The 14608-nt window shown below is 48.6% G+C and overlaps 1 protein-coding gene across 6 annotated transcripts in view; it reads right to left on the minus strand.

Moving 5' to 3' along the window:
- The window catches only part of PCNT (pericentrin), a 150837-nt gene that overhangs the window by 58369 nt on the left and 77860 nt on the right, over window positions 1-14608 (minus strand). For 4 of the 6 annotated variants that reach the window (XM_062204173.1, XM_062204156.1, XM_062204166.1 and 1 more), the window contains 7 exons: window positions 5656-5885; window positions 5085-5201; window positions 4959-4979; window positions 4000-4206; window positions 2677-2847; window positions 2268-2420; window positions 940-1035 (listed from right to left, as the gene is read on the minus strand). In XM_062204173.1, coding sequence (XP_062060157.1) covers window positions 940-1035; window positions 2268-2420; window positions 2677-2847; window positions 4000-4206; window positions 4959-4979; window positions 5085-5201; window positions 5656-5885 — 995 coding nt within the window. The remainder of the gene's footprint in view (window positions 1-939; window positions 1036-2267; window positions 2421-2676; window positions 2848-3999; window positions 4207-4958; window positions 4980-5084; window positions 5202-5655; window positions 5886-14608) is intronic. The other 2 variants (XM_062204190.1, XM_062204181.1) reach the window with 1 other exon arrangement.

The raw sequence follows: 14608 nt of genomic DNA on the forward strand, positions 1-14608 counted from the left end.
GAGCTGGACTGGAAGAGGGGCAACTGGGACAGAATCCGGTGCCCAGACCGGGACTAGAACCCGGGGTGCCGGCGCCGCAGGCGGAGGATTAGCCTAGTGAGCGCGGCGCCAGCCAGGATTTCTATTCTTAATGTGACTGAAATATTGTCCTTACATAACTACTTTTAACACGCTTTTCATTATATAAAATTATATTCATATGGCAAATAATACATATATTCCTCTTTTAAAAAATAAATCACTGGTTTTAAAAGCATTCCTCAAAGTAACAGAACAGCATATTTTAAAATATTCCCAAGTAGCCGGCGCCGCGGCTCACTAGGCTAATCCTCCGCCTTGTGGCGCCGGCACACCTGGTTCTAGTCCCGGTCGGGACACCGATCCTGTCCCGGTTGTCCCTCTTCCAGGCCAGCTCTCTGCTGTAGCCAGGGAGTGCAGTGGAGGATGGCCCAAGTCCTTAGGTCCTGCACCCCATGGGAGACCAGGAGAAGCACCTGGCTCCTGCCATCGGATCAGCGCGGTGCGCTGGCCGCAGCGCGCCTACCACAGCGGCCATTGGAGGGTGAACCAACGGCAAAAGGAAGACCTTTCTCTCTGTCTCTCTCTCACTGTCCACTCTGCCTGTCAAAAAAATTAAAAAATAAATAAAAAATTAAAAAAAATATTCCCAAGTATAGCAGACACCACATGGAATGTGAGTATCCCAACAGCCTCTGTCACTAGGAAATCTGGAGACACAAAAACTGAAGATTAAACTTCTTTTTACTCCTAAAGCCCCCACCATCCTCAACCTCTCCCAAAATTAAGAAAAGTGTCATGAACTTTATGTGAGGAGACAAATGTGTGTTGATCACTTCCACTGAGAAGGGCATGCCAGAGACGCAGTTGTGGCCAGGGCTAGAGAAAGACCCATACCACGATTGTGCAGGAGGGGCTCACCTTGCTGGGAGCTTCACTTTCCACCCCACACTGCTGCCCTGGGAGCTTCTCACTCACACCTCGGGTGCCATCCCTTTCTCCCTTGTGCAGAATCACCTGTGCAAATGGGAAAAGCAACAGCTATACTGACAATGAAGTGCAAAGAGTGCCAGGAGGGAAAACGACTCCCGAGCTGGCAGACGCGAACTGTTGTCTTAATCATATACACCTGTGGTTTCCAATATGCGACCTGAAATGCAATTTGAGAATGTTTTTCTATTAAAAACATATCAGTTTGGCGCCAGCACTATGGCGTATTAGGTTAAGCCTCTACACTAGCATCACATATGGGTACCAGTGTGTTCTGGCTGCTCATCTTCCAATCCAGCTCTCTGCTAATGGCCTGAAAAAACAGTGGAAGATGGCCCAAGCACTTGAGCCCCTGTACCCACTTGGGAGGCCTGGAAGAAGCTCCTGGCTCCTGGATTCAGCCTGGCCCAGCCCTGGCTGTGGTGTCCATATGGAGAATGAAGCAGCAGATGGAAGATCTCTCTATCTCTCCTTCTCTATGTAACTTTGTCTCTCAAATAAATAAATCTTTAAAAAAAAAAAATCAGTTTGCCTTTCACAATCTATTATTGTATTTCTCTTAGCAATCTGTCTCAAAGTAATCACCAAAGAAGAGGCAATAGGTGCTCCTGCCCAGCTCTCAGTTAATCAAGGAAGCACTCGCCCTGAAAGGACAACCAGCCAGAGAACCAGACTTAGAGTTCCTCTTCCACCCAAGACATTTCCAAACCGGTTCACGTGAAGAAACAGCACGGCCTGCAAGCCTCATCAGTGGTGGGGCCTGTGGTGCCAGCACAGCCACTGCGCATATGTGTCGAAGCCGTCCTGCCACTTAGATTATCAGCTTTCTAGAGTTTGTTTTCCTTTCCAAAAGCATAACTACACACAAATGTTAGGAAGATCTGAAACTGCTTATGCTATCATGCCAGGGAGGGGGACAGCGACGATTTGCTCCCAGTCACCTCTTCCAGGACGTCGCAGCCCCTGAGGGCCTGAGTGAGGATGCGGCTTCCCCCTCTCGGTTCCTGTCATTAGGGACGTGCTGCTCTGGCAATGCTATTCCAGCAGAGACCCTCAGAAGACATTGCCAGGGTTACAAACAGGAAGCAGAGTTTGGGTGCGGTCACTGCCTGGGAATTCCCAGGAAGCTGCTTCTGCACACACTGCAAGGTGCCCAGACTCAGATGCCTGAATGGACCCAACTTCCACCCTCCTGTGAAGGCTCCCGTGCGTCTTGTGGGGGCCCAGTGCTGACATCATCAGCACAGACATGGATTTACCTGTAGGCTGTCATTCTCTTCTTGACGCTCTCTGAGGCTGGCAGCAGTACGGTTGTTCTGCGCATCTAATTGTAAGTTCAGATGCAGTATTTCTTCGTTTTTACTCATTAAGTTGTCTTTAATCTTTTCTAGCTGTTCTTTTAATTCCAAAACCTTTCATTAAAAAAGAGAAGTATGGAAAATTATCTAATATTCTAAATGATAAAATAATTACTAAAATAGCTGTGGAAGATTTAAAATGACGTGCCAAAACCAGTTATGATGACACCACACTCACATAAAAATGAACAAATTACAAAGCATATACAATAGTTACAGACCTACCGGCTGTTTCTCTGCACATCTGGCCATCAACAGACACTGTGAGCTGAGCCGGGCAGTCCCGTCACACAGCCTGCTGCACACTCACCTCGCTCTCCCGCTGCAACAGTGCCCTCTGTGCCGCCTCTAACTGCAGTCCAGCCTGCTCAGAAGGGCCACAGAGGGGCGGCACGGGCCTGCTCCCTTCATCTGGCTCAGAGTGCAATGCGCACACAAACACGCAGTTACTCGGCTGCTGCTCCTTTAGTGCCTCTTTATCCTGTTGAAGAGAAAATGAAACTTAGTTTAGGCAAGTATTTAAGCAATCAGGGACCTCAAACTGCTGTCTACCAAAATATAAGCCATGCTCGGCTCTTCTGGAAGCCCAGCGAGAGCCCTTGCAGTCAGCAAGTCACCGGCAGCACATGAGGACAGAGACACCTCTCCAGCCAGCCCCACCACGATGTGCTTCCTTGATTAGTCAACAAGGTAAAAGTGTTCCCCACACTGTTAAACAATTTTTAAAAACTGTTTGTTCTGTACCTGGCACTAATCAGCTGAGTAAATGCTGCTAAGAGAATCACAGAGGAACCAGTTCTCCAGCAAAAGCCATTACCAAGACACAGGTTAGACAGGAAGGGTGGGTGACAAGGCAGGTGCTGTGGTGCCCTCCGAGGAGGGGGGACTAGAACACACCATGTTGTCAGGGAAGCACCAGGCTTCGTTTAACAGCTGTCATCAGCACTGGCAGCAATCAGTAACACCTGACAAACACTCGCCTCCCTGAAGCAGGATTTGTGCAAGACCAAACTGCTATTGTAAAATAAGGCTTTTCACTGAGCCCCGCCATTCAGGTAACCTTTAACTCCCAGTGACATGAGCACACGGAAAGTCAGCAGGTCAATTCCTTGTAGCTCAGAGGGCACGGCTGCTTCCGGAAAGCAGCCGCCCTCCCGGTCCAGCAGGTTCCCTTCTCCGCATTCACCCTTAAACGTCGGAGGTGAATAAAGACACAAAGCATCACAGACACCTAATGCCAATCTGTGACGTGAAACTATCACTGGGTAGCTAACGCAAATCAAAATAATTCTAACTAGCTCTAAATATTTAACAATTTTTTAAACCTAAGATCTTATTTATTTTGTGAAATTACTAGGTATAAATTCAGAGTATTTATGAGATAAAGAAATATAAAATTGGCATAAAACGTGAGTAACCAAAGCACCCCCAGAGAGGTCAGAGTGAAGCTGCTATTGAGCCCAAGAGTGTCTGGCTGGCCTCAGCAGTGTGTGTTTCTGGTGCAGGCTCAGTGGGTCAAGTGATAAGGGAAGACCCCACCTACCCCATGCCCCACCCAGCAGCACAGAGCGAACCCAAGGAGATGCACATGCAAACAGCATCCAGACTCTTCACTACAACAAGAGGCATTTACTTGTTCTAACTCTTTCACAGTTTTCTTCTGTCTTTCCAACTCTTCCTGGAGCTGCAGCACTTTTCTCCTGGTGCTGGCATTTGCCTCTTCCAAACGCTTAATTTCTTCTCCCTGGATCAACACTTGTCTGTCTGCTGACTCTTTCTTTATAGCCAATTCATTAAATCCATCTGATTTTTCTCTCAACTTTTCTAGTAATGATTCAATCTAGAAAACAAAACATGCTTGAGAAATGTAACAGACGGTTAAAGTAAACCCACTTCCCACATTAAAAAGTATGCAACTGGCAGAGAGAAAATAAATGCCTCGGTTGCACAATGAAACATGAGGACAGAACAAGGTTCAGTGTATAAGAAAGGCATTCCATCTTACACGCAAAAATAATAATATAAAACTTATCAGTAAAATTTTGATAGGAAGGAGTGGAATACTACCCAGCAACAAAAAAGAATGAACTAAGCATACAGGCAACAACATCGTGATTAAGAATTAGGCTGAGTGAACAATGCCATTTCTGACGGTCATCATGCACAGGAATCCATTTACACAACATCCCTGAAACAGAGGACAGGATGGTGGCTGCCAGGGTTAAGAGGTGTGGCTCTAAGAAGACAACTGAGGGGCCCTGGGGGCTGGGACACCCGGAACCTTCAAGGATCTCTGTTCACCAGGGTGGTGGGCACTGATGGCAGCTCTTCAAGGTGTGCCCACAGGGATTTCTGATTCTTGCTTCTACATTACTTCAAGTAAGTTTAACTCAAAAAGAGAACAAGCAAATCAGCTACGGGAGCAAAGAGCTAGAGCTGCAAACAAAAGCAGGGGGAAGAGGAACAGGGCCGAGCACACCGCCCCTCCCCACCCAGCTACGCAGAGTGGGAGGAGCTGCAGCCCCAATGGCAAGCATGAACTTCCCTCTGCACAGGAGGGACCCGAGCACCGGCAGGGGCTGTCCATCGTACCTCTTCATCCAGTTGGGCACGCTGTTGTTTTCACGTACATGGAAGGCAAAAATTTAAAGAAAAAAAGCTTAGAAACACCATAAAGAATGGCTACCCACAGGCAGGGCACACACAGGGCTGACCTACCCAGTTGTCCCGGGGGTCCGGGGGCTGTGGCTTGGCTGCCTGGCGCAGCTGCAACTCCAGTCTGTCAATCTCCTGCTGGAACTCCTCGCGCTCATGCTCCCGCTCCGCGGCCTGTTCCTGCAGTGAGGGGCAGCGCACCAAGACGACTGTGCTGAAGCAACTGCCAGACACAGCCTGGTCTCCACCGGCCTCCAGACCTGCACGGCCAAGGACGCAACTTCCCCAGCACCCAGTAACAAGGATTCCAGTGTGCCCTGTCATAGCCATTTTTACAACACGGAACTCACTGAAGAGCAGCAGCCCTTGAGATGTAGACAGGGTAGGTTTTGAAACTCTGGTACTGTGTGAAGCTCCTGGGCAGGGAAGCAAGAGCAGTCCACACAGACCACACAGGACACAGAATGGCTTGACTGCTGGATTCGTCTGCCAGGACCACAGGCCGGAGGGTGATCCCCAGCAGACAAGGAGACACAGCAGCCAATGTGGACAAGCTGGCCCAATGGCCTGGAAAGGAGTTCAGGTGTCATGGTGAGCTGTAGTGATGCAAGCAGAACACACACAGGATTCTTACATCCATGAACTGCCGCTGGCTCCGCAGATGCTTGTCCAGAGCGGCCATCTCCTGCTTCAGGGCGGCGACCTCCTCGGCCTGCCTAGCACAGCCTCGGTGCTGAGCGAGCTGCTCCTCTAACTCCAACTCCAGTGCCCCCATCTGGGCAAGCAGGGCCTCACGGTCCTTCTCAGCCTGCTTCCTGGTCTCCAACTGCTCCCTGGTTAGGTATTCAACTTCCTTCCGCAGAGCTAATGATGCCAAAAAAAAAAAAAAGAAAAGAAAAGAAAAAACAAATCACAACACATGGAGGACCCAGGCAACTTAGCACAGAGAGCAGCAGGCCAGGACACAAAGCATGCATTTCCTGACAGCGAGCATGTATGGACCAGTGCCAGACCTCAACAACAACTGAATGTGGGCACCCTGCTGTCCACGGGCAATCCATGGAGACAGGCATGCCGCATCCATGTCCCCATCACACACCAAGCCCACACCCTAACATAGCCACAACTCAGTTAAACACCAGCTGAAAATAAAGACAGATTAAGTTTGGGATGAGGGGAGACACATCTTTTAAATAAAAACTGACTAAAATAAAGAGTTTTAAAGGCTGAGAAGAGGGTACAGACATTTGGCACAGTGGTAAGACGCTGCTTGGGACACTCACATCCCATATCAAAGTGCCTGAGTTCAAGTCCCAGCTCTGCCCCCAATCTAGCTTCCTTCTAATGTACATACTGCAGGGTAGCAGGTGATGGCTCAAAAAATGGGGTCCCTGACGCTTGGGTGGGAGGTGCAAATTCAGTTCTGTACTCCTGGCTTCAGCCTGGCCTGGCCTTAGCTGTTGTGTGCATTTGGAGAGTGAACCAGCAGACGGAAGATCTGTGTCTAGCTGTCTCTCTGCCTTCAAAATAAACTGAAGATAATAATTTTTAAAACAATACATATATATATATATATGTATTTTAAGATTTATTTACTTATTTGAAAGTGAGAGTTAGAGAGTTAGAGAGTTAGAGAGAGAGAGATGCAGAGAGACCTTCCATTTGCTGGTTCAATCTGCAGATGGAAACCAATGGCCAGGACTGGGCCAGGCCAAACCAAGGAGCCAGGAACTTCATCCAGGTCTCCTACGTGGGTGGACCATCTTCTGCTGCTTTTCCCAGGACATCAGCAGGGAGCTGGATTGGAAGTGAAGCAGCCAGAACTCAGACTCGTGCTCATCTAGGATGCTGGTATCACAGGTGGTGACCTTATCTGCTATACCACGAGGCCAGCCTCAATAAAGATACCTGTAAAAAAACAAGTCTGGGGCTGGAGTTGTGGTGCAGTATGTGCCAGTTCATGTCTCAGTTGCTCCACTTTCGATCCAGCTCACTGCTAATATGCTGGGGAAAGTAGCCAAAGATGGAAGTGCTTGGACCTCTGCACGCATGTGGGAGACCTGGATGAAGCTCCTGGCTCCCAGCTTCGGGCTGGCTCAGCCCTGGCCATTGCCACCATTTGAGGAGTGAACCAGTGGTTAGAAGATCTCTCTCAGAGTTGGCACTATAGCACAGTAGGTTAATCCTCTGCCTGCGGCACCGGCATCCCATATGGGCACCGGTTCTAGTCCCGGCTGCTCCTCTTCCAGTCCAGTGCTCTGCTGTGGCCTGGGAAAGCAGTGGAGGATGGCCCAAGTCCTTGGGCCCCTGCACCCGTGTGGGGGCGCCGGAGGAGGCTCCTGGCTCCTGGCTTTGGATCGGCGCAGCTCCGACCATCACGGCCATTTGGGGAGTGAGCCAGTGGACACAGGTCTCTCTGTCTCTCCCTCTCACTGTCTGTAGCTCTACCTCTCAAACAAATAAATAAAATCTTTTAAAAAAAAAGAACTAAGCAATATGAATATGTTGACCTTCTATGAATTAAAATATATAAAAAAAAAAGCTCGCTCGCTCGCTCTCTCTCCTCCCCCGTCTCTCTTTCTCTATGTAAGACTGCCTTTCAAATAAATAAATCAATCTTAAAAGAAAAAAAAGTCTGAGAAGAATACATCTTGGTATTCTCAGACAACACACCCGGTAACTTTCTGGAAATGAAGTCTTCACATGCATTCAACTGCAAGTTGCCTTAAACCTCCATGCACAAAGCACATCTCAGAGGAGGCAGGGGAGGCTCCGACAGAGCTGTTTACAGGGCTGAGGGTGCAGACTGCGACAGGCCCGAAGCTTTAAAAGCAAATCAAAGGTCAATCTAACATTAGCTGGGTGCTAGGATCTGACGGTTTGTCCCCTCCCAAACCCATGTTGAAATTTAATTGCATTGTAATGGAACTGGGAGGCAATAGGGCCCTGAGGACTCCAAGCTCATATGCAGGTTTAAGGCCTTAATGCAAGGCCTTTCCAGGGTGGGATCTCTCTGCATCTCTCCTGGCCCTTCTACCTCCTGTCAAGGCTGTGCAGCGTGCCATCATGGCAACAGCGAATTCCTCCAAAGACACAGAACCTGCTGGCACCTTGACCTTGGAATTCCAGTTCCCAGACCTGTGAGAAATAAATTTCTGTGCTTTGAAATTACCCAAACTCAGGTATTCTGTTACAGTAGCACAAAGAGTCTACGACGCTGAGTGACAAGCTATAAAAACTACTGATCAATTAGCATTTGGAAAATGGGGGGTTTACTGCCAAATCCTTGAGTGTCTGAACTACTCAAAAATTGGCACACTGAACTCATACATTTAATTTACATTGCACCAGTTTTTAAAACTTAATCATTTTGTTTTGCAAAAATCTGTGAATCTCTTATGACAAACTATCATTATCATTAATGCAACATTCTCAGTAAGTTTTCATGCTAATAGACAACAATAACAGTAAATTAGCCTGAAACATGCAGTTACACGGACATCATTCACAGTCCTTAAGACACAAAGCCAGGGCCTGAGGTGGCTGCTCTAACAGTCAGCGCTCTGCACCCTCAGCCCATGACAGACATGCGCCCTCGTGGCCAGGCAGCACTGTCTTTAGCCCCAGGTTCTGGAGGGAAGGCCCGTGTGAGCGGGACAGAGGCCCCCAGTGGCCACGCAGCCATGCTGAGGACCTGCTAGAGCTCCCTCACACGCAGATGCTCAAGGAGGGCCCAGCCCTTTTCCTAGAGAGCAGGATGCACGCTGGCACCTTAGTCCAGGAACAGCCACAACAGGCACAGACACAATTCCTGCAAGACAGCACAAATCACAGCTCGGAACTGTGGTGATTACGAAAGGAACGCTTGCACTTGGCTGGAGCACCAAAATGAACGACTCTGTCAAGTTTCATGAACAAATACTGAAATTTATAGAATACTTTTACTTAATGGTTTGCCACAAAAGCTCCGAAGTGTTTTTCCACTTCAGTAAATAATCTGCCAAGTCTGATGCAAGCATAGAGCACGTCACACAGAAGCCACAAACCTGAGTCCATGTGTGCTACAGTGACAGGAGCCCCTAGAAGGAGAATGTGCAGCATTTACAGGGATGAAACAGAAAGCGTGCAACAGGAGAGTGACAAACAAGTGCAAGGACAGCGTCACCAGCCTCCCAGGTAACCATGGAGGTCTGCCCGGAAGTGGATGCAGGGCCTGGTACCCAGGGAATTTGGCATCCAGTATAGAGAAGATAAAAACAGGGCAGATGACCCAACCTACGAGTGGCTACAAACACACTGGACAGCAAAGGCAACACACACAACACACAGGCAAGTAGGGTCAAAGGACCTCCCAAGACTCCAGAGAAGTCAGTCAGTGTTCACAGGTCTCAAGGGAGGGCCAGGACTTTGTGAAATCCCAACACCCAGACCACATGTGGAAGTCAGGGGTTGGCAGTCCTGACAGCTGGTGCAGAGTAGCTAAGGCTGCCTGTAGCGTCAGAATGCACACAAATCCCTGAATGGAAGCAGGGCCAGGGCTGGGCAGGGAGAAACTGAGGCTGGGTTACCAACATCACAATGAAACCAAAAAAGATGATCCCAGAGAAAAAAGAACTTTCCAGTGACAAAACAAAACAAAGGAGGACAGCCTGGTTTGAGAGTGGGAAAATGCTCCCTGAGACCCGTTCCTGCAGGCCTGTCACCAACCTTGGCTTCTGTTCTGGGACCTGCAGGTCCAGCCTTCCCAAGGCAACCAGGCTGTAGATGCGCAGAGTTAACTCCACTCACCAATGGGATACCCCATGAACTAGGCTTTGCCATAGGGGTTGAACCAGAGACAAAGAGGAAGACACATACAAAAAGCCAGCCCCAGGGGCCAGCACTGAGGTGTAGCAGGTAAAGCCACCACCTGTGATACTGGCATCCCATATTAGTGCTGGTTCATGTCCTGGCTGCTCCACTTCTCATCCAACTCCTTGCTAATGGCCTGGGAAAAGCAGAGGAAAATAGGCTAAGTGTCTGGGCCCCTGCCATCCACGTGGGAGGTCTGGATGAAGCTCCTGGTTTCTGACTTCAGCCTGGCTCAGCCTTGAGTGTTGTGGCCATCTGGGGAGTGAACCAGTGAATGGAAGACCTCTCTCTCTCTGTAACTGAGACTTTCAAATAAATAAATAAATCTTTAAAAGGCAGCAGCAACAGCAGCAGCCAGACCCAGCACGGTAGAGTCCAGTGCACATTACAAGCACCTGACCTTAAGGGACAGCCTGGGGCCACCAGGCTCTTGGCCTCCCAAGGCTACTATACTGCTCAACAGCTCTTGCAGCCTTTTCTGCCACATTTGCACACCCTGAAATCCCAATGCCCAGAAGAGGTGAACAGGCAGGCATTCAAGACACAGAGATTGGATCCTGTATACGCAGCTCACTACATGTGGAGATGACGATGCACTAAAGACATATCAGGGATGCAAGGCCTCTCAGAAGTGCAGAGTCGGCAGAAGTGATGGCAGGCAGGGTTAGCCCTGGCCTGAAAGTACAGACCCAAGACTGAGAGGTACAACTTCACACAAGCAGAGAGAGGTCCCGCCTGTCGAGGCATGCTAGGAAGAGGAACAAGACAAGCAGATACACAAAAAGAAAATGACAACGAAGACGGCAGGCACAGGTCTCAGTGGATATGTGTCGAATGAAACGTGGCTGAAAAGACCAAAAGAAGAGACTCACAGAAGATCTTTTAAAGTCACTAATACAGAATCCGTAGGAGACATAACGGAAACCAAAGTACCAGGAGAAGCAGAAGGGAATGGAAAAGATACAGAAGTGGGTAAAAATCAGATTAATATTTTAACATCATAAATTTACACTAAAAATTGGAAACAAAGGGCAGGCATTTAGTCTTGTGGTTAAGACATCCTCATAGCACGTGGGAATGCTTGGATTCAACTTCCAGCTGCAGCTCCCAGCTCCAGCTTCCTGTCAAGGCAGACCCTGGGAGGCAACAGGCGATGGCTCAAGTACTTGGGTGCCTGCGCTAACATATGAGACCTTGATTGAAGTCCTGGCTTCAACTTGGCCCCGTTTCAGCCTTTGTGGGCATTTCGGGAGGGAAATAGCAGACCAGAGAAAATTCTCATATTCTCTCTCTCCATCTGTGACTCTTACTCTTTCCCACTGTCTCTCAAAAAAAAATGAATCAATTAATTTTAAAAAATTTTTAAAAGCCTTAAAAATTTTTAAAACCTGGAAACAGGACGAAAGGGTGTCACAGAGAAGAACAAAGGGCAGCAGCAGAGTGCGTCCGGGAGTAATGAGGCAGGAGCTCAAACCTGAGCTCTCCTAGGCAAAGGAGACCAAAGCTGCTGGCTGTAACCACAAAGAACCAGAGGTCATGTGGAGGGGGTACCACCAAAGGGCCCCACATCCTGCAAAGGAGGCAACAGACGCAGCAACAGCACCGACCCAGGAGACTTCACAGATAAGGCAAAGGAAATGAAAGATGGGGCAGACCTATGAGACAGAGGACAAGTGGAAAGGAAGGACAAAACCATTTAAAAGAAGAATAAAGAATTTTTGGAGGGGCCGGTGCAGTGGCGCAGTGGGTTAACGCCCTGACCTGAAGCGCCAGCATCCCATATGGGCACTGGTTTGAGACCCGGCTGCTCCACTTCTAGTCCTGCTCTGTGCTATGGCCTGAGAAAGCAGCAGAAGATGGCCGCAAGTCCTTGGGCCCCTGCACCCGTGTGGGAAACCTGGAAGAAGCTTCTGGCTCCTGGTTTTGGATCTTGCAGCTCCGGCCACTGCTGCCAAATGGGGAGTGAACCAGCAGATGGAAGAACTCTCTCTGTCCCTGCCTCTCCTCTCTCTGTGTAACTCTTTCAAATAAATAAATAAATCTTAAAAAAAAAGAAAAGAATGTTTGGAAAGAAAAGTGAGATTTTCCTGAAGTGGTGAGGTGCTGCACAGGATGACCCAGGTTCCAACAGGAAGTGCAGTCTTGTGGGTGGATTCACCCTCCAAGCTGTGATCCCACTCCAAGGGGACAGAAAACCAGAAACACCCCTTCCCTCCCAGGCCACCCTGGACAGGTGTGCCACATGCCACACACACACTCTTGCTTGTGACAGTGCCTGACAGACGAGCAAATGGGAGGAAGCAGGAGTGCAGGCTCCACAGAGCCTCGGTGCCAGCACCAGGCCACAGCCTTCCTGGGGAAGTCTTCACAGGATGTGTCAGGCCTGCAAACAACTCCCTGCACAATTTTAAACACTTGTTTCGTGACCATTTTTATATGAAGTATCTAAAAACCTGAAGCCAAATAAACAACTTCGTTAAAACTAGATGTGTTCCAAGGATCTGCGGGCATTTGGAAGAGCAGTTAAATTGCCATGTGGAAAGCCCCCACCCTAGACTGGAAAGCCTGGGTTTGAGTCGTAGCTCCACTTGCAACTCCGCTTCCACCTCTCTTCTCATTTAAACCCTAAGAGACAGCAGGGATGGCTCCTGGGTCCTGGCTACCCATGTGGGAGACCTGGATGGACTTCTCGGCTCCTGGATTCACCCTGGCCAATCTCCAGCTGTTTTAGAAATTCAGGAAGGAGCCTGTGCTGTGGCATAGTAGGTTAAGCCTTGCCTGTGGTACTGAAAATCCCATAAGGGAGCCAGTTCTAGTCCCGGCTGTTCCACTTCTGATCCAACTCCCTGCTATGGCCTGGGAAAGCAGTAGAAGATAGCCCAAGTGTCTGGACCCTTGCACCCACTTGGGAGACCCAGAAGAAGCTCCTGGTTCCTGGCTTCGGATTGGCCCAGCTCCAGCCGTTGCAGCCATTTGGGAAGTGAACCAGGAGATTTGAAGACCTCTCTCTCTCTGCCCCTCCTTCTCTCTGTGTAACTCTTTGAAATAAATAAATAAATAAATCTTTAAAAAAAACAAAGGAGAGATTAGATTAGATCTGAGCTCCCTTTCAAAAAAGAAAAAGGAATTTGGGGAGTGGACCTTTCAAGTCCAACTACAATAGCATGTTTTTTGAAAAGGTAAGTTAATAAATGTGTTCCTAGATAGGGTTCACATTAGGTACAGAGAGGTAATTTCTTCTGCGTCCCACTAAAGCTAAACAAAAGCTAAGCTAACTAGATATGGATTACCTGGGATGTTCTAACTCCAGTAAAGTGTGCTCTCTTAGTCAAAAGAAGGAAAGCTATTTCATATATATGGTCTTCACAGACTAACAAGACAATTAACGGGATTTCTGGGAACAGCAAGATTCTGTGGAATCTGGAGTCCAAGATTTTGTATCTGCTTCAAAAATGCCCTGGTGCAGACACTGTGCTGGACAGGGTAGCTGCAAGAGCTGTTCCAAAGAATTAAGGAGCTTCTAAGAGAAGCTCCAACACTGGGATTGCCGATGACAGGATTCTATGGAATATGGATTCCAGGATTTGGATTCTAAGCCTTCGTATTTGCTTTAAAAGCCCCTGATGCAGATGCACTGTACTGGACAGGGGAGCTACGGAAGGTGTTCCAAGGAATTAAGGAGTTGCTGACGAAAGCTCCAACATCAGGAGTTCCTGAGCAGGCCTCTTCGGATCGGCTGCAGCTTAAATGAAAGGGACCTTCCCAGGTGCTACTGAGCACGACTACCTCCGTGAAATTAGGATTAAACCTCTACCTCTTGAGTCTTCACAAGTGGACTCGAAGACCCACCTGGTGACTCCTGTAAGCCAATCCGAGACCTTAAGTACCTCTTCAATGCAGAAAGATAAGTAAGGCCTTTGCTCTCCTCACATCAGGACTGCTGCCCCTTAAGGCAGACGTGCTGTACCTGCCTCTCTTGATTCTCTCCGGGAACTGTTATTAACAATAAAACTCCTAATGGGTTCTTCTATAATAACTCTATGCTCAACCTAAATGGGTTTATAATCTACATAAGGGTAGCCTATCACCACCCACTATCTGGGAGTCTGAAAGATATGTTCTTTCCATCTTTTGGGGCACTCTACTAACAGCTGGTCTTGTTCCAGTTTTGCTTTTGCTGATTAACATGTTTCAGAATTCGACTTCTGGAAATAACTGACTATACAGGAGACACAGCCATTGGTGGTGACCAAGACTGCCCCAGCTCACAAAGCACACTTGTCAGATGAGATAGAGACTTCCAGACGCAGGACAGGCAGGGCTTGTGCTACACCCCTCATAAGCAGGAAGCAGCTACAGAAGATGGATGAGTCTACGCCCTTAATCCTTTGGATTAAGGGAATGGAGTCTCCATGGGGGAATGATGTAGGCAAGCATACAGGATAAAACTGATCAGGTTTGTGACCTGGAAAACCACGCCTTCACCATGCCCATGTGACCTCATGTCCCTACCAGACCACACCTGTGTGCCCACCTGCCAATCAGGTTAATTAACCACTCCCCTTTGGAAGTGGATTAAAGATCTGAAACATGATGGGCTCAGCCCTTTTTTGGCCTCTTTCGCCATTGCAGACCCTTGCTGCCCCACACCTTCGGGCCACCCGCTCCATGCTTTCTGGCCTGCATGCTCCTCCACGTGGCTGGCTCCTGGTGCTCAGTATAAATCTAGATTTCCC

Source organism: Lepus europaeus, chromosome 2 (genome assembly GCF_033115175.1).
Source record: "Lepus europaeus isolate LE1 chromosome 2, mLepTim1.pri, whole genome shotgun sequence".
Classification (NCBI taxonomy): Eukaryota; Metazoa; Chordata; class Mammalia; order Lagomorpha; family Leporidae; genus Lepus; species Lepus europaeus.